Source organism: Pempheris klunzingeri, chromosome 2, assembly GCF_042242105.1.
Source record: "Pempheris klunzingeri isolate RE-2024b chromosome 2, fPemKlu1.hap1, whole genome shotgun sequence".
In the NCBI taxonomy this organism is placed as follows: domain Eukaryota; kingdom Metazoa; phylum Chordata; class Actinopteri; order Acropomatiformes; family Pempheridae; genus Pempheris; species Pempheris klunzingeri.
In genome coordinates, this window is record NC_092013.1 from 8868348 (window position 1) to 8888158 (window position 19811).

General features: G+C 41.0%; 1 protein-coding gene across 1 annotated transcript; it reads right to left on the reverse strand.

Annotated features, from left to right (window-relative positions):
• Window positions 1-1680: 1680 nt before the first annotated feature.
• On the reverse strand, window positions 1681-11097 carry prelp (proline/arginine-rich end leucine-rich repeat protein). Its single transcript, XM_070844500.1, has 7 exons — window positions 11008-11097; window positions 6995-7412; window positions 6722-6907; window positions 4846-5003; window positions 4540-4736; window positions 2559-2631; window positions 1681-2420 (listed from the first exon to the last, which is right to left on the reverse strand). Exons 2-7 carry the CDS (start codon window positions 7406-7408, stop codon window positions 2330-2332), a joined length of 1119 nt encoding a protein of 372 aa, XP_070700601.1. The 5' UTR covers window positions 7409-7412; window positions 11008-11097; the 3' UTR covers window positions 1681-2329.
• Window positions 11098-19811: the final 8714 nt, after the last annotated feature.

Consider the following 19811-nt stretch of genomic DNA (forward strand, 5'->3'; position numbering starts at 1 on the left):
CGTCATTTACAAAATAGGAAAATCCTCAAATTTCATTGTGGAACCTGCAAATGTTTGATATTTTGCTTAATAAATGGCATAATCAATTAAACTGCTAAATAAAACTGTATTTAGCTGTTGATAAACTAATATTTCAGCACTATACTAAAACATTCATGTAACCATTCAGAAGGCATCTAATATATGAAATACACACAAAAATGGGATGATATTTGTACAATTTCTCTCATCCTATTTGACTTTCTTCTGTTTCAAACCCTAAAGCTACATTCAACAGACAAGCAAAAGCCCACTGTGATGTTTAGGTGGTGTCCACCACCACCATGACCCCGACCAGACTCACCTGTGTCTGCTTCACTCAGAGGAAGAGTCCTTGGAAAGATGTGCCTCTGTGCCTCTGTGCCTCCATGCTGTCTCCTCTTATAGTGGAGTGAGGGGGATTTTCACCAGGTATTGCACAGCTTACACAGACACATGCACCCACATGCACCTGCACATTTACATGCACACAAATTGGTTTACAGGAGAAGGAAGTGTGTTACAATTAAAGGAACTGCCAGCTGATGTCTCAATACCTGATTGGAAGAAAAGGGAAAGGAATAACTAAAGATTTCCTCCTCTCTGATGGGTGGCCTGGTCATTGTAGAGAAACACCTGTCAATGTTGTGATGTGTAGATATTTTATGAGTCATTCATTAGTGTTGTCATTCCTCTGCAGCGTTAATTTGTTCAGCCATGGGTTCCTGCAAAAAAGTACTCACTGCATCATTTGGCTAATGTTTTTTTTTTTTTTTTTTTTTTTTTTAAATGTGTCAATCTTTTGTTTAAAAGAGGACAGGGATGTTTTGAACAATTTATTTTTGTGTTCTAATAGACATCTGACTGATCACCATGTCTGTTCTCAAATGTTGTCAAGCTGTTCAGCTACAGTATATACTGGAAGAGAAACCTTCAGCTGATCGGAAACACCTACCGGACCTGCTCCCCTGCTTGTCTGGCCAGGTTAACTTTTGTTCACTACTGAAAATTTACTTGCAGTGGCAAGAATACTGAGCAGGAAAGGCCCAAGGAAACAGGAATAACCTGCATTCGCAGAAAAAATATGAAGACAGTCAAAATCATGTATGTGTAAATAGGGAAGTGCAAAATTTCCCAAATTTGCCTCTAGGATGTGTTCATAAAAGCTGACAGCACTCCCCAGCTCAGGAATGCATGATGCTCATTTCTAACCACTAGAGGTCATCACAAGCTTTTTGAACATGGAAAAACTTCTAATGGTCCAAATCACACGTCTATGCCTCTGTAGCACTGGTTAGACAGCCAGTGGACATATCACCTACTGAGCTAAGATATTTCTGTTCATGTAATGCCCTGCTTTAATACAAAGCATGTGTTACATTTTTCTGACACAAGCCACATCTTAACTGTATCACAAGCAGAAAAATCCTGTAACTCAGCAGGGGACAAAAACATTCGCAGAGCTTTTGCCTTTGCAGCCTCCGTGCATTTGCAGAATTTTACTTTCCTCTGCTTTGCATTCCTGGTTTCCCCAAAACTTATTAGTGTTGTGTGTTGTAAGTTGTGTTGGTCTCCATTGATGCAGAGTTAGCGGTACATGCCAGAGGGGAGGGTTGTGAGAAAATGTAATTTCAGTTAAATCAAACATCAAACGTGATCAAATGATCAAAGAAAATGTTTTATTTTCCATCATTTATACAAAGCTTCTTTATACAGAAGAATAATATACAGAAGAGTGAGAATAAAAAGAATAAAATGACATTTTTACATGGAGTACCTTGAAAATCACAGGCAAATTTGGGACAGTTTCAACTACATGGTAGTTATGTTTTAAATTGGTTCTTCTGCAGGTCTGTTTGTTGTCCTTGGTGGCGGCTTTACTCTTCTGCTAGTGAACATAACTAACCTCTATATGTGTAGCATGTCTGTCAATGTACCTGTATTTTCAGGCTTCACTCATTCTAGGCTTTTTTACATTGTAATCTAATAAACAAACAAAAAATAATCCTACAAAAACCTAAACCTAAATGTTGGTATATCCACTCTTTGTAGACCCGTAGCCAATGTTCAGATTCTCTTGAATCAGGTAGAAATGAAACTTACTTACAGTATTTTTCATGTATTTTGAGTCTCTTTCAATAGCACAGTTCCACAGTATGTATGGTTGGATATACCTTGTGCTTCACCGAGCACGTTTTTTTTTTTTTTTTTATTTTATTTTTTTTGCATTTAGTAACTGTGTGTGTGTGTGTGTGTGTGTGTGTGTGTGTGTGCGCGCGCGCATGTCCCCAGTCATTTAGGCATGGTCGTCCTAAATGACAACAGAGCGGAGGTGTCTGAAGCACATGATGACATCCAGAGGGATGGGGGGACTCAGGTGATTTCCATCCAAACGCAGGTACCTGACGTAACAGAACAGGTATTTAACTCCATACCATCATAATGACCGACATCATCATTTTCGTTCCCATTCACTTACTGTCAAAGGGCGCCACTGTACTAGTTTGCTGAGTGCCAAGATGTGTCAGAATGTGACGTACCTTAGTTTGGGCACCAGACTGTCACTCAGGTCAGCCTGCATGTTGTATGGGCAGATCAGGGTGCCATTGATGCCTGTCATGAAAACACACATGTAAATGTGTTAAAGTGTTGTTTTCCTTCAAGGAAGCAAGAATTTAAAAAACTAGCGATAGAATAGTATTATCTTATGTTTTATATTTATAATGATCTCTGTGATTTATTCATCTTTTTTAGCACAGCTACAAAACAAGAGAGGGACAAAACAAGACATAAAGCAGTTAAACGAATACATTGGGTCATACAGTAAAGAAGGAATAAAAAATAGGAGAAACAAATTACAGAGCAGACAACACAGAGAAATAAATAAAAAGAAATTAGCTAGCTCTTGAATTATTTTTGGGCAGAACTTTATTTACTTCTGAGAAACTGAATTGTTTCACTGCGTGGTAAGGTTAGGGCTAAGTTTTGAAGTAAAATAAATATACAGTAGTCCCTCGCTATAACGCGGTTCACCATTCGCGGCCTCGCTGTTTCACAGATTTTTTTAGTGCAATTTTGCATGCTTTTTTTTTTTTTTTACAGTGTATGAACGCGCATTGTGTTCTGCGTCCTGATTGGCTAAGGGACTGTAGACCAATGTCAATCAATCTCCTCCGTGCCGTGTCTCTGTACAGTACAGAATGTGCTCGGCTTGCCAAATTTACATAAATGTTCAATCGCTAGCAGTGACTTTTAAGTGCTGCCTGTTTGCAAGACAAACAAACAAGTCAAACAAGAGATAAATGTGAGAAAATGTTAATGCCTGTCTGAGAAAAGTGTATAAACTGTATGGTGAGGGGTTTTACAGCCTTAAAATATATATAATAATTGTAAAAAAAAAAGCTGACTACTTCGCGGATTTCGCCTATTGCAGGTTATTTTTAGAACGTAACCCCCGCAATAAACGAGGGGCCACTGTATTAGTATTAGGCAAACACTGAAGGTTAAAGTTGCATTACTCAGTTTTTGGCCACTGGGGGACAGACAAACTCAAATAAGCTGACAAACAACTCTGACATATAATTTTATTAAGTTTCATGGCTAACGTGTTAGCAAACATCTGCCTGTCCACACATTAATCAGACATGAAGTGATGAAAATATGTTTCTGGCTGCCTGAGAACTGAAGGGGCAATATTCACCCTCTTTTCAACCCTGGTTTAGTCTCCACTAATCGCAGAGAAAAATTTGCAAGTCAATTGGCTCAATAAAAACAATTCCAGATGTAACAACGTTTGTTATAGTAAACGGACACTGAGTTCAGGAAGTCTGGTGTTAATCAGAGGATGATATGTCCCTCCTGGTGGTCGGCTGATTATAAGTGTCATCTCTGATTACACTGAAAAATCCTGTTAATAGCTGAGTGACTGTTTTCTCAGGACCGTGGAAACATCCACAGGTTGTGCTTGATTGATCTCCCACACTCTCCTTTTAGCTTTGTTTCACCTTTCAGGGCGTCACACCTTTATCACTCTAGTTATCATTCCAGCATAGTTCAGCCAAACGTGTACCTGAGCAGAGGTCCAATCAGAGAGAATAACAAACAAATCTGTGCAGCGAATTGAATAGAAATACATTTCAACATCAAAGCTGCATGAATGTATTTTTTGGCCACTTGGGGGCAGCAGAGCAGTAGACACAACACTGACATATTATCACCTTTCAAAGATGTCATGACACGCAGTGGCTTATTGTCTATACGCATCCTGCAGACACAGAGCAACATCATTTCTGCTGACCTGACAAATATGAGTCTGATATTATATCTGGGTTTGTTTTCATTTCCACCAGCTCCTGAAAAAATGTGACTGTTTGGCTACTAAATGCTCCACTTTGTTCAGTCGCCACTAACTTTGTCTGCTATGAGCTTTTTGCATTGTTGCCATGCACACCATTAACTAACTATTTCTGCTACCTCTTACAAATCCTTAAGATGGGGCTGATTGCTGCTGAGATGACTTACTCTCGATGCTGTTGTGGTCGAGGTGCAGCTGCTCCAGGTGGCTGTTGAAGAGAGGAATAGTGGCAAGCTGGTTGTGGGACAGTTGCAGGTCCAGCAAGGTGGATATGTTGAATACGGTCTTGGGAACTCCTCTGTCACTCAGCTGGTTGCGGTTCAGCCTCACAAATGTCAGGTGAGTGAAGCCTTCAAAGTAATCTCTGAATAAGAGAACAATGTATGAGAAGAACAACTGTAAAATGTTATATCCACCCAGTGTTTAATACTGCATGCAGTCTATGTATGCATGCATATACACTGTATACTTGCTTTGGGATGTCATCTATACTGTTCCTGTCCAGGAAAAGCTGTATGAGGTTACTTGGTACGCCAGCAGGCATCTTTTTCAGGATATTGTGAGCCAGATTGAGCTGCATGAGGCCCTTCAGGTCCTTAAATGTGTTTCTTCCCAGGTCACTGTCACTCAGCTGAAAAAGAAGTCATTAGACAAGCATGTTTGCTTAAAGAATGCATACAGGTGGTTGTGTGTTCATACCTAAACAACACAAAGTGGTACAGTGGGTACGGAAAGTATTCAGACCCCTTCACTTTTTCCACATTTTGTTATGTTACGGCCTTATTCCAAAATGGATTAAATTCTTTTTTTTCCTCATCAATCTACACACAATACCCCATAATGACTGTATTAAAAATAAAAAACTGAAATATCATATGTACATAAGTATTCACACCCTTTATTCAGTACTTTGTTGAGACACCTTTGGCAGCGATTACGGCCTCAAGTCTTCTTGGGTATGATGCTACAAGCTTGGCACACCTGCATTTGGGGTGTTTTTCCCCATTCTTCTCTGCAGATCCTCTCAAGCTCTGTCAGGTTAGATGGGGAGCGTCGCTGCACAGCTATTTTCAGGTCTTTCCAGAGATGTTCAATGGGGTTCAAGTCTGGGCTCTGGCTGGGCCACTCAAGGACATTCACAGACTTGTCCCGAAGCCACTCCTTCGTTATCTTGGCTGTGTGCTTCGGGTCATTGTCCTGTTGGAAGGTGAACCGTCGCCCCAGTCTGAGATCCTGAATGCTCTAGAGCAGGTTTTCATCCGGGATGTCTCTGTACTTTGCTGTATTCATCTTTCCCTCTATCCTGACTAGTCTCCCAGTTCCTGCCGCTGAAAAACATCCCCACAGCATGATGCTGCCACCACCATGCTTCACCATAGGAATGGTATTTGCCAGGTGACGAGCGGTGCCTGGTTTCCTCCAGACGTGATGCTTGGCATTCAGGCCAAATAGTTCTATCTTGGTTTCATCAGACCAGAGAATCTTGTTTCTCATGGTCTGAGAGTCGTTTAGGTGCCTTTAGGCACCTAAACGGGCTGTCGTGCCTTTTACTGAGGAGAGGCTTCCGTCTGGCCACTCTACCATAAAGGCCTGATTGGTGGAGTGCTGCAGAGATGGTTGTTCTTCTGGAAGGTTCTCCCATTTCCTCAGAGTAATGCTGGAGCTCTGTCAGAGTGACCATCGGCCCTTCTCCCCCGATTGCTCAGTTTGGACGGGCGGCCAGCTCTAGGAAGAGTCCTGGTGGTTCTGAACTTCTTCCATTTACGAATGATGGAGGCCACTGTGCTCTTCGGGACCTTTAGTGCTGCAGAAATTTTTTTTTTTTTTTAAAGAAATTTTGTACCCTTCCCCAGATCTGTGCCTCGATACAATCCTGTCTCGGAGGTCTACAGACAATTCCTTTGACTTCATGGCTTGGTTTCTGCTCTGACATGCACTGTCAGCTGTGGGACCTTATATAGACAGGTGTGTGCCTTTCCAAATCAAGTCCAGTCAATTGAATTTACCACAGGTGGACTCCAGTCAAGTTGTAGAAACATCTCAAGGACGATCAGTGGAAACAGGATGCACCTGAGCTCAGTTTTGAGTGTCATTGCAAAGGGTGTGAATACTTATGTACATGTGATATTTCAGTTTTTTATTTTTAATACATTTGCAAAAATTTCTAAAAAACTTTTTTCACTTTGTCATTATGGGGTATTGTGTGTAGATTGATGAGGAAAAAAAATAATTTAATCCATTTGGGAATAAGGCTGTAACATAACAAAATGTGGAAAAAGTGAAGGGGTCTGAATACTTTCCGTACCCACTGTATAATACTGACAGAGGTGCTTCTGAACAGAGGTTTACCTGGTTGTGGTACAAGTCGAGCAGAGTCAGGTTCCCCATCATACTGAAGGCACCTGCAGGAATCTTAGAAATACGGTTCCTACCAAGGCGGAGCTGTTCCAGGCTTGCTGGAAGACCTGAAGGCACCTCTTTCAGCAGGTTACGCTGAGCATAGAGGTACAACAGTGCTGGAATCTTCTCAAACACCTGCATAAGAGATAAATGTAGAAAACAGTTTTAGATGGTTTTATGTTATTTGTAAATCATAAGTATCAATTGAGGAGACTTTCTGACCTGTTTGTTAATGCGATGAATACGGTTATTAGCCAAATTGATCCAGCGGACCTCAGTGGCATTGAGGAACGGCTCTGGCGTCACCTCTGAGATGTAGTTGTTCTGCAGGTACAAGTAGTGGGTTCTAAATGGGATGACAGGGATCACACGGATGTTGCGGTTCTCACAGTTGAGAGAATTTGGATAGCTTGGGGAGCAGAAACACTCCCGGGGGCAGTCGGGATACATGGAGGGTGGGCCCAGGATGGGCGGGGGGAAGTCTGTAGGCTCCTGGGGCTCTGGCTGGGGGACAGAAGGCTTCCTGGTGGTGGCTGGGCGCCTGGTGGGCTTCTTTGGCCGAGGTTTCTGGGTGAGCACTGCCCCCATCAGGAGGAACAGAGCCAATGCAGAGAAGAGTCCCGCGCCGGCCTTCATGGTCCTACGACAGAGCACAAAACAGAGGAAGCTGATTCATAGATTCTACTGTATATACAGTTTCAGGGGTAATTAAGAGACAAAAACCTCCCCGCAACACACAACCCTTCATTTTGGTTGTGGTGGTTAGCCAACACAGCCAGCTCATCCTACCCACACACAAGGTTTATCAACAGAAATACATGTACATTGGTCCTTTTTATGTTTCTTGCTCTGTGTTTGAGGTCTGGGGCAGCACTGACTCTCAAGTGCGTACTTTTCTGACATATTGTGTTGATAGAAACAGTATTCAGGGTGGAACTGGCCAATATAGTACTATAGACAAACATAAAGCAAATTTCTTTTGGATCTTAGTCTGTTGTAAATATTGATATTTCATATTTATGTTTTCTTGACTTTCTTAACTTGTGCTTTACTTCCACGTTCTTATGGTTTCTCTATGTTTATGGTATGCACCAATATACCAAGGCAAATTCCTTGTAAGATGAAAACTTACTTGGCAATAAACCTGATTTTGATTCTGACACTGTGAAACCATGAACCAATACATTCAGCGATCTGCTGCCTGAACTTTCAAAGCAGTTTTCAACACCAAGTATTGCTGCCTGATGCTGCTCTTACATAAGTGGAAATATTTCTGTTCATGATTTCACCGTTCTGCAGAGCTGAAAATAATTAAGCCACGCTCACTAAAAGAGCAGTCTGGTTAACCCAAGCTTTCATACAACCTTTCCAGTATAGGACTAGTGTTATTAAATGCTGTGAATCGAAGTCTTTAAACAAATGGTAGACAGGGCTTTGTGTCTTGGTTATATAAATGAAAGAGAGTGAGCAGGAAAGTAGGCAGTGATTTGATTTGATTTCTTCTTTTTTTTGTGCTTAAAACCCAGAGGAGGAGGGGGCAGATACTGATACAGGAAATTAGTACTTAGTAGAGAGAGAGGAGAGGAAAGGTTTTGGGATAAAGGCTCTATTGTCAACAGAGGCCCAGAGGGAGAGTAGTGGAGGGGAAAACTTCAGGTCTGGAAGGTTAAGACTCTTTGACCCAGGAGAGTCTCAAAGGAAACTGGGCTAAGTCCCAACGAGATGCTTAGGACGCATGTATCTTTCCTAAATATAAAACCTTCCACTGGGAGATTGGAGGGGAGGTAATTTAAGGTGTGCACCATAATTGATAACTTTAAAAATATGTGCAACATATGTGTGCTACTACGTAGCTCGTGTGTGTGTACAGTGTAACACACAGTGAGAGACTAAGACATAAACTGACACGCACACACAGATGCAGATGTTTGACTTTGCATCACAAACACTTGTCTTATTCCTTAAGTTTTAGATTAATCAGAGAGTCTGTTTGTCTGTCTGTTGTGCATTTGTTTTGTTTGAGCTGTGCATTGTACCTCATCAGCATCAGCCTGCTGTAAATAATCACCCCGCAGCTGTCAAAATACGTGATGCTTCCCTCTGCAATGCACCATTAGTTTCCAATCGCTTTGCTCCAGTTAGGCATGCCTCCGGCCAATTTGATAAACATCACATATGAATCACAGGGCAGGAATGGGGCTCAGAGCCAGAAAAACAAATGTGAACTTTTCTCTGACAGTGTTCCCTGGCACTGCCCTTCCTTTTCCCTTTCAGCCACCCAGAGCCTCACAACCCCTCAATCAAAAGCAGAACCAGCTCTCCCTCCCATCATGCTGCTGCTTCCATGACCTGCCGTCTGGCAAACAACTCAAAGACAGGTACATCTGTCTCACTGGTTTGTTAATTGTGACTTCAATGAGAGAATCTGATCAGAATGAGTGCCACACTTATTGTCTGTAGTACATCTCTGCAGGTCAGGATGGCAGACCACATCACCATACTCTGACCACATTCACATTTCAGGTGACTGTAATTTACTTATTTCTTGCCATTATTAGCCAGTTTATTCTTTATCACAATTTGACTTGACAAAAAATATTGTGCCATTTTCAAAGAAAAGGTCCATTTAGCAGGTGTCCTGGAGATTTTGTTCATATTAGAGCTCTGTAGCAGATGTAGTCAGTCTATTTGTCATGGAATTGCAGAATTCCACAACAAATTGGCAAACTCAATCTGCTAATGAAGCCCATGTGATCTGATCAAAAGTTCCAAAATGGGTAAATGGACTTATTGGTGGGAATGTGGGAATTTTAAATGTAAATTCCAAATATGTCCACAAAATTGACACAGTATTTAAAATATTTACTTTCTTGTGATTGAATATGTCATGCTTCTGCTTTTTGACAACTAAGACAACCAGAAACCACAAAGTCCTTCATGATGACATTTTTCCACTTTTTTTTCCTCTTTTTGGCAGAAAAGACACCTCATTCATTCCTTTAACCAAAAATGATCACCATTGTTCTGTAAGACCACTAAAAAAAGCCTTGAATAAGAGCCACGTCATGCACAGCAGAACCCAGATATCTCGCTCAGACATCTGAAAATATCTGTGCTTAATCACAGAATTACAAAAATCTCCAAATAACATACATGATCATATATGTGATGCCATACAAATTGCATCATCTAACTGCATCTCTGTGTATCTAAAACATAATTATGGGCAGTTACATCCACCTTGACTTAGATATAGACTTAATGTTAAAGTTACTTTTTATACATGCACTGGAAATGTAGTTACAGAGGCATCTGTACTCCTTTTGAAACCCTCATCACCAGCAGATACTCTGCAGATACTCTAAGGATTACAAAATTGTCAAAACATTTCCTCATGCGGGTGGGGCAGTCCACAGTGGCTGTGCAGACAGTGGATCACTTCTACAGTACACCAATCTGTATGTGGGTTGAAGGAGTTAGACACATGGCACAGGATTGATTTGTTAATATACAACAATAAAATCGTTCTAATTCCAAGTAAACTGAGAGGAGAAAAACATTGTCTTGATCATCAGCCAGCTCAACCAAGATCAATCATTGTTCTCTTTTTGCATTCTTCGCAGAATTCACAGAGGGAGGATCGACGCTCTAATTCACCACAGCCTGAGATTTCTTTTTTCACAGTTTTATTTTGGCCTTTGGCCAACTATCAACCAGGCTCTCAGAATTTGTCATTTGTAAAATTATATTCAAATTACAACTTCACTGCAAGTTTTTGCACCATCTTGAAATAACCTAATGATCCATCAGATTAGCAGCAGAAATGAAGATTCTACCCCACCAGCCAAAACAAGCAACAAGAGTTTTCACAAGCGTGACGAAAGCTTCACTCTCTTCATATTTTAACTGTACTGCAGTGGCTGCTGTTCTCATGGATGGAAAAAGCTGAAATCAAGTTGAATACACTGGAGTGGAGTAAAGCACCAGAGTCAAAGTGTGCAGCAGCTCCCTGGAGGATAGAGTACCACTGTGCATGGCACAGCGTTTCTATAGAAACACACCAGCATGGCTCAGCTGTGCCTGTGCCAGGACTCCCCCTCAGTCCACACACACTTACACTCCTCTTTCTGACTCTCTCTTTCACACACAAACACACTCCTGCTTGGGTTCTTATCTTAATGATAATGTCCCATCTTAAACAGCCCCCCTTGGAGACAATGAATTAAGTTTCTTACCTGCCTCTGGTACCTGCCCTCTTTTGTCAAATCACAAGTTTTGTGTCTTTTCTTCTCTCTGCCTCTCTCACTCTTTTCCTTGCCCTCCCTCTCTCTCCCTTCCTCTGTTTCTCTCCGTCCCTCGCTCTCCCCTCCCTCTCTCTTCCCTCTCTCTCTCCTTTGGTGGACAAGCCTGCCTGTTGGGTTTGTTCCCTGGCTTTTTTCCCTCTGAAGGTCACAGTGGTTCTTTCTCCCCCTCTGCTCGGCCCAGGGCCAGTGAGGTTTAATCTTAATTCCCTCTGGAAGACTGCGGGCTCTTTCATGTGTCTGAACTGTGTCACAGTTTGTTATTATTTTGTCCTGTTGCAGCATAGGATCAGATTGTTTGTCTCAAATCGAGTGCATGGGCATGTTTGCATATTTTTGTGTATGCAAGAGATTGTGTTTCTGTATCAGAAGTCTTTGAGAAATGCAGTGAACACTGAACCTCTGTTAGGGAAAACCCAGCTGTAATTGCATCTCTCCTCTGTCTCCCACCCACTCCACTATTGTTTAGATGACTGCACTCATATCCAGTCATGTGCTTCTCATTAACAGCATCTCTCCCGTGAATCCATGGCATCTTTTCTGTGTCATTTAAATATCCAAGAGGATTTTTCCCCCCTCTAGCATCAGTAAACTCAGTTGGATTACCGTGGTCCAGCAGAGACATGAGGTGTCATTGAGGGTCTTTCAGGAAATGGGGTTACCATGATTAACAAAGTGTAGAGCCTCTATATGTGTGTGTGTATGTGTGTTTATGTGTCACTGGGGGTTAAGAGTTGGACATGTGTTTGCTGTCCTGCATTCCTGTAGAATGAGCTGCAGCCGAAGGATAATGAGGCGAACATATGTGGGGATCAGTTCCTAACACACAGGTAAATGCACTCTCATGAGCTTCCTTCTCCCGCTTTCCCTCACTGTCTTTATCTTTAATTCTCTTCACCTCCTCCTCACTTAGTCACCAGATTTGGGATACTGACCTGAGCAGGGTTGAACATCTCATCCAGACTGGTCCCAACAAGGAAAAGAGGAATACTTCAACAAATGGGATACAGAGAGAAATGGGCACAAGTGTGTCACTTTTTGGGTGGTTGCTTTTTCTCTCTCATCTCTCTGCTGCCACTGACGAGAGGGTCAAAGAAAACTTTTTTATGACTCCTCTGATCAACTGTAGTGACTTCATCTCAGTTTTTATTTTGTGCTGCCTGCCGTGGTGAGATCACTGGAAATAGTTGCTCATTAACAGCAATGTGTAAGGATTTGGTTTAATGTGTCATGTATCATGTCCATAACATAATATCATCAGCGCTTAATTTACAACAGTACAGCACATGAGAAATATTTAAATGGAATAAGCTGGAGATTAAAGCAAAGGTGACTCTCTGTGGGAGGTGGTCTGCCACAAATTGTCGGTATCCGGCTACTGTTTGGCAATGTGCTGACACTAATATGTGACTGGCTGAGTCTGTGGCTGCAGTGCTCCCTCTGAAGAGGTGTCTGACCAATAAAAGGGAGACGGCATTTAATGCAAGCGAAATGAGCTGTGAAACCTTTATTTAATGAGATTAATGAGAGACAAAGAAACACCAATAATTACCAGTTCCACTCTTTTAATGAATACATAGTATTATTAGGACATGATAATACAGTAGCAGTTTCTGCCTTTATCCAGTCCAGCAGAGTGGATGAATGACTGGTGAACGCATTATAAGACGAGAGTGGCGGGTTAATGAGCTGATGAACTCAGTGGCCTTCACCTAGTTGCTGGAAGAAAGAACAGACAGCCGTTAAGTAAGCCAAGCTGAAATGTTGAAGAATTCAAGTTTAGTTTGTTTCAGAGTTGTGAACTATTTTTGTGCAACAAACTTACATTTCTGTATAATCTGCATTGCGAGCTGTACGATCTAGTCCAAATACAAGAGCCTGTTTAACACAGACACCAATATGTGGGATACAGTAGTATAAGAAAGTGATTTGAGTCCATACTCATGTTTTAATCACTGACTTATGGATTATAGCTGTGCATGGGTTGTCCTGTAATTAATGCAACAGAGATGAGAGAGATCAAAAAGGTGGGAGACAAACTATAGAAGTCAATGGACAGCAGGTGCACTCCTGCCATCCATCTGTCCGAAAATCTGTCTCTTGTACCTGGCATTTGATTTTGATACCTGAATCTTTATAGGCTTACTGTTGTTAAAGCAGCAATTTGTTTGTTATTCTTGAATCTCATTAATTCAGTTTACAATCACTTAAAGGTTCAGTGTCACAGGAAACAAGCCACCATGACGCCTTTAAAGAGAGTGTTTATTGCCTCTGGTTTTCTGTCAGTGCTGTCTGTGCTCATCAACTCATGATCTGTCCATGATTCTGTCCATACTGTTCATGTAATTGCCATCCCAGGAATGCATTTTTATGCATTTTGCTGTCATATTGTATTTATTAGAGCTTAACCTTTGAGGATAAAACTGTGGTTTGGTTTTGTGAGTGAAAGCTGAGTCACGTGGTCTGTGGAATGTAACTGCTTGGCCTGCACGGTCAGATACACAGAGAGTCTGGACAGAGACGTCGGTGCTCTGTTTTTCAGGGCTGAATTCAACCTGTCGGTTCAATAAAAAAGGTACTTAAAAGGCGGTGGACCTGCTTTCACTGCAGGAAATCTTAAAGCAGAGGTTCTCATTGCTATTACATACTGCAGCAGTTATTTTCCAAACAGATGGAGAGAGTGAGACCGGCTCAGGCTCCAGCCCAAAATGACTTGGTTTGTATAATAATCTGAGAACTTGCCAAGAACGGCCTGTTCTGTCATTTACAGAATGATTTGGATGATTGAACTGTTTGATTTAAAGGAAACGCGCATGAGCTTCTGCCAGAAATGTTTCCAGAGGAAATACTGCCAGATGAATACTAATATTCTCCCCAACATTTACTGACAACTTTTAAATGTGTTGAAGTGCTGCAACAAGATGATACAGCATCCTCCACGCACCATGTATACATACCTCAGTTCTACAGGCCACACCCAGTTTCTCCTTTCCAAAACAAAGTCAAAAGTCAGCAGCTTTGAATGACAACTCTGGCAAATGTGAGTACTCTTTCATAAGCTTTCCCTGAAAAGTTTCTACTTGAAACACTGCAGTTTGTTCAGCAGATGGAAAGTGCAAACTCACTTGACACACTGATAGGCTCCCTTAACTGCTTATTTTATCTTCCAAAGATGAAGTTCCCAGACTGTATGTTCATGTTTTCATGCTCGCTATAAGCTACACCATCCTGGAACCTGCCTAAGAGTAGGACACTGAGCACACTAAAGATGATAAGATTCAGCGATTCATATCAGCGCATCGCCATAAAAGCTCCTGCCCCGATGAAACGATGATTGTTTCGTTTAAAAGATGGTGGAACAGATATAAGCTAGTATGAACTAATGATGCTTTGTGTCGAACATCTTTGCATCAGTAATATTCAATTTATTCCAATTTTCTCAGCCCATAGGGGATCATACGCTGTCTTGTGTGCATGCGTACCTGCATCTGTCTGTCAGCAGCCTAAAAACTCACATCCATTGAAAAAAAGTTTGCTTTTAATTTGAACTGGATCGCATACAGATAAATTCCATACCCAACATGTTATGATCCACCAACTTGGTTGGTTGGTTGGACCTCATTTCACTCTCTGCCATATTTCTCATTTCTTAACATTGGTAAAATTGTTTCTGTCAATCAAATTAAATACTGTAGAACCATAAAATCTAATATATTTAGATGGTAGTTTTTCACACTGGGTCATCACATCGATGAAATGGTCCCAAAGACAGCTTATGAAACTGAGAAACATTACATCATGCATTAAACACATGCTATTAACTACTCTCTGAAGTAAACATATTTTTAAGCAAGTAACTAGAATGAAGCCACCTGGATAGAAGACATTTCCATCATCCATCATGCATTATGTCAAACATTGCTCAGCCCAGTTCAGCTTCACACAGTTTCCCCACAGTCTTGGTCACAATCAATCAGCTTTGCGTGTTTCGGCATTTAACCTCAAACATTGATTCATAAATGAATGTTTAAGCTCTGTTTTTCTCTTTGGTGTGCATTAATCTAACAGGTGGGTGTGACCAAGTCTAATTTACAGCTGGCTGTGAAGGCTTGATCAAACCCATCCTATGCTGCCATGATTTGCAGCATCATGTCAGAAACTTTGATGAAGCCAACATGTCTGGTGAAATGTGAGTTTAAACTACATGAAATGAATGGATTTTTCCACACCTGCAAATAAATAGACCCAGCATTTGTCAGTACTGGCTTTTGTGTGGTTCACCTTGTCCCATCTTTGATGTGTCCATCAAACACACCTTTTTTTTGCTTTGTCTTACCTGCATCTCCTCCACTGTGGTTGGATTTTACAGTTTACTTTTACAGTTTACGCTTTACATTTGCAGTTTACAGTGACAAAGTTGGCAGATTTACTACTCGCAACAGTGGCTCCTTGATGTCAGACAGATGCAGACTCGTTTCTGGCTGGTAATTACTGTTTTTGCAGGCTGAAAAAATTGTCACTAACAAATTGTGTGAGCTGTATCTGGTTAATTAAGCTAACTGCAACTTGATATACTGCATGGCTGTTTGAAGAGAATTGGATGCTGTGTTGGTGGTGGGCTCAGCTCATTTCTGTGAAAGTTGCTTGGTGGCGCATGACAAAAATGTCAATTTTTCCTGGTATAGAATTACCCAGATTGTCTGCACGTCCATGCTTCCACATTGTGGGGCCCATAAAGCGTGAGCACCAGCGTCTTCTGATGAGCATTTCTCTAACTTGAAAGTGTTTCAATTGTGTGGCTCTGCTAGACTTTCCAAATGTTATCAGAATGTTATTTATTTATTTTCAACATGACTTGTCACCCCAGAAAATGTACTTACCTCATGTAAGCTTCTTGGCCTTGGAAGTAGCGCAGGGTCATACACAACGCCTAAACACGTTGAGAAATTCAAAGGGTGACTGGCCATATCTTGTTGCTATGCAATGATTAGACAATAACTGTTCAAGGGATGCGTTTAGCTCATAGTCAACGGACAGAATATAGATAGATAAATAAAGTATGAGGGCCTTTACTTAGATTTAGTTTATCTTTGTACTTCAGTAGAGGCATGAGTGTACCAAATATATTGCGTAAGTTTTTATTTCATAGTTTTTCACTGCATACTAATTTAGAGCAAGGAAAGAGTGAAGATGTTTACACATATGAATTGTTTTTGATTAAAAAAATAAAAGGAAGCACATGCTAACCATGTCCATATGGTTTATGGTTTGATAAATGGTAGATGTGCGGTACAGCAGTGTGTGCATGCATGTTGCACATATTGTATTGGGTAAGCTACATGTGTTTCACATATGTGTCGACGGCCAACTCAGTTAAATAAGGAATGTGCGATATGGACTCTTTAAGTTGTCAAACTCTCCTCTCACATGGAACGCACACAGTTCGCACGTTCTACCTTCAGTCTGAACCCTGAACGCCACATTTCCCTGCTTTAACCACTCTGATGCAACCACCAATACTCCCATCCCACCCCCCCACCTCAATTAATGTTTAGTCAGCATGTTAATGAAAGTGTCGTCTGGGTAAGAAGAAGTGGAAAACCACCACTACTTGCTCTGTTCTCAGTTATGTTGAATTATCAGCTGCCTAAACATGGTACTGAGAAAATCATCCAGGGACTGTGGGAAAACCTCAGGAAATGGGGTCATAAACAGCCCTTTTCAGCATATGACAAACTCTGCAAATCCTCTGTATCTATCTGATTTTAGATATCACACTAAATGTAAAAACCTAGATGTGAAAGTAAAAGCTAGATTTGGCATTTGCAGCGGAAATGTGTTCATTGCTCATTTCCCTGCTCCCTGCTGTAGATCTGAGGCTCATTACTATGAGCTTGTGGCCATCTCTGTCTCTGAAATTGTGTTAAAAAATTTATTGCTGCCACAAGCTGAAAAAAAATAAAACTGAAACTTCTTTCTTTTACAATAAATAGTTTTTGCAATGAAGAGTTTTTGCTGCACAAAACAGAAGTAACTCTCTTCAGACCTTAAAGGAAACACAAGACAGCAGAATCAGCATCTGTGAGTGTGTTCATGTGTGTGTGTCTAATGAGAAGGCTGGAGGTCTTAGTCTTGCTTGTAAACAGGCCTGTAAATGAAACTAACGGCTTCTTCAGACATCTCGCCAAAACCACAAGTACCACGCAAGTCTGCGTTGGATTTACAGATGATTTCTGCGCTCAGCAACAAACAGACTCTTCACACAGCTGGGGAGATCTGAACCCCTTGTATGTTATTCCCTTTTTCAGTGAAAGTTTGTCCATTAGACTGTCCAAAAGCACTGCTGGAGCCTTATTTGTAGAACACAGATTCTAAGAAGACTGATTTTGTGGAACAATCGGGGCATTGATACATCTTGCATTTGATTCCTCAAAGCTAATCCAAAAAACATCATATTGCTTCCCCTATTTAGTATCCAGCAACCATTGGAACACCTGGCCGACCAGCAGTAGTAACAAATTACATTCACTCTTGTTATTGTAACAATTTTAGTGCACTTTTAGTTTTTTGAGTATGTATTTTGTACTTTGCTACATTTCATGTCACATCTGTTACAGAGTTTGAATGAACAGAGCAGAAAAGATTTGCCAAATCAGCTTCTTCAGCAGAGAAGCTGTTGGTGTGTCTGCGGCTGCAGAAACATAACCATGTAGTTTTGGTGCCTAAACCTAACCAAACTGTGACTTCAAACTGGTAACAATACAAGAAAATTGAAAGTTAACTAAATCTATAAATAATCCTTTGACAGCTGGTTGGGCTCACATCCTGGAATTATGGGTAAAAGTCTTGAATCCAAACCATTCAGCCACCTCGTCCATGTCTGTTTTATCTTTCTTTATGCTACATGACCTGACTGGGTGTAAATAGCCAAATAGCGGACATCTGGCTATTTGCACCCAAGTGCAAATTCAGCAAAAACACACAAACTAGCCAACGCCTGCAGGTCAGTAACCTCAAACCTCATGTATCCATATGGCCAATATTGTACTTTGAGGGTGATTAATTGAGACAGAACCGCTAACAGTTGCCAAACAGCTGCAATAGTACAAGCTCCAATCATACTTGTCTGCTACCCCAGGAGGCACATAGAAAATCAAGAAAACAACCCTCTGCTGTAGCAGCTCATTAGCTTCTCTTGCTAACAGCCCATTTTCTCTAGCATGTAACTCTAGCATTAAAAGTAACATTAGCTTGGCAACTTAGGTAAAGTTAAAACAATAAATCTGGCAGTGCTGTTCACTTAAGCCGCATTAATCTTTTTTTTGGCCACTTGGGGGCAGTGCAGCAAGGTTATTTAAAGTAGAAAAGGGGCTTTTTCACTTAACCCTGGAGAACCCATGGGGTCAAATTTGTCCGCTGTTAATTGCTGCTACCCAAAATGAACAAACGTAAAAAAAATTGTCAAAAGACCCAGAGTGCCACTTCTGTGGCACTCTGGGTTTTTGAAGTTAAATTTAAATTAAATTGCTGCTTAAATTTAAATTTAAGCAGCAATTAACAGCGGCCAAATTTGACCCCATGGGTTCTCCAGGGTTAAAACAGCTGCATGCTGCAGCTGAAAACTAGGTTAATTAGAATGCTGAGAGTGAACCAAAACAATAAGTTGGAGGCTGTAAAACTAAAACGGCAAGCTGAAAGATGCTAAAACGCTCAGTGGAGCTGAGGGGAACTGCAGTCAGGTCATAACTCTGGGTTCATTTCTACAGACAACCCCTTTCACATTAAACATAGTCATCTTTTCAATTGTTATTAGTAAAAAACATTGATTGGTACAGCTTTAAAGAATTAAGAGAACCTACATGCATAAAACATAAACAACACAAAGCAAGTCCAACGTAAAACTGAATCTGCCCACATAACTTATATTCTCTGCAGTTTAAATTCAGTTTTCTAGAAAGAAATGCAGAACGAATCAAGGAGCAACTAAAACCCATCTGGAAATATTAACAGTGCTAATGCAGACCATTCACAGCAGTGGATAAAATTAGAGTGAGATTCAGAAGATCCAATGAAAGGAGATTTCGGTGGTTGGACCAGTTCACATCCATCCTGAGAAGACAGTGAAGTAATACTGGAGAGTTCATGGGCAGAGGGGTGGGATATGTGAGGGGTCCTGAGCTCCTCAGCTCTCTATGTTGCTGTAATGACACCGCAGGGAGCTTCACTGCAGATTGTTTTGACTGGTGGTTTCCAAGACAGAGTTTAGTTCAGAGGAGAGGAATGGCCAGAGCTTTAATGAGTCCACCAGTCAGAGTTTTGTTCTGTTTTTAAATGGCTGAAAATATGATCCCCCTGACCATGATACTTTATTAGAAATTACTTCTAAACTAACGTGAATTACGGTCTTTCTCACTGTCCAAATGTTATGAAAAAGAACTGATCATCTGAGGTTTAACCATTTTTGGTGTAATAAACAAGTTGGAGCTGCTTTTTTTACATGAAACTGATGCCAACCACTTAAGTTTATTTTTTTCTTTTATTTTCGTGGCTATTTGCATTTTTCCACTTCATTTAGATGCTCTAAGCAAATCAATGAGCCTGGAAGTAGTGATGGAAAAACTCACATTACCAATTAGCTATTAAGGACGATGACCACTTCAATGCTTTGCAGTTAATGAACCAAAAGTGCCTTCAGTCAGTGGTTCATATGACGGTGACATGCCAGGGAGCCTTTCAGG

What these genes read in the sequence shown, in the direction of transcription:
- prelp (XM_070844500.1), bottom strand. Translation starts at nt 7,408, where the DNA reads ATGAAGGCCGGCGCGGGACTCTTCTCTGCATTGGCTCTGTTCCTCCTG. An exon ending in TTCATCGCATTAACAAACAG is followed by an intron (nt 6,908 to 6,994) that starts GTCAGAAAGTCT and finishes TCTCTTATGCAG; the next exon opens with GTGTTTGAGAAGATTCCAGC. An exon ending in AGTCTGGTGCCCAAACTAAG is followed by an intron (nt 2,421 to 2,558) that starts GTACGTCACATT and finishes CTGTTACGTCAG; the next exon opens with GTACCTGCGTTTGGATGGAA.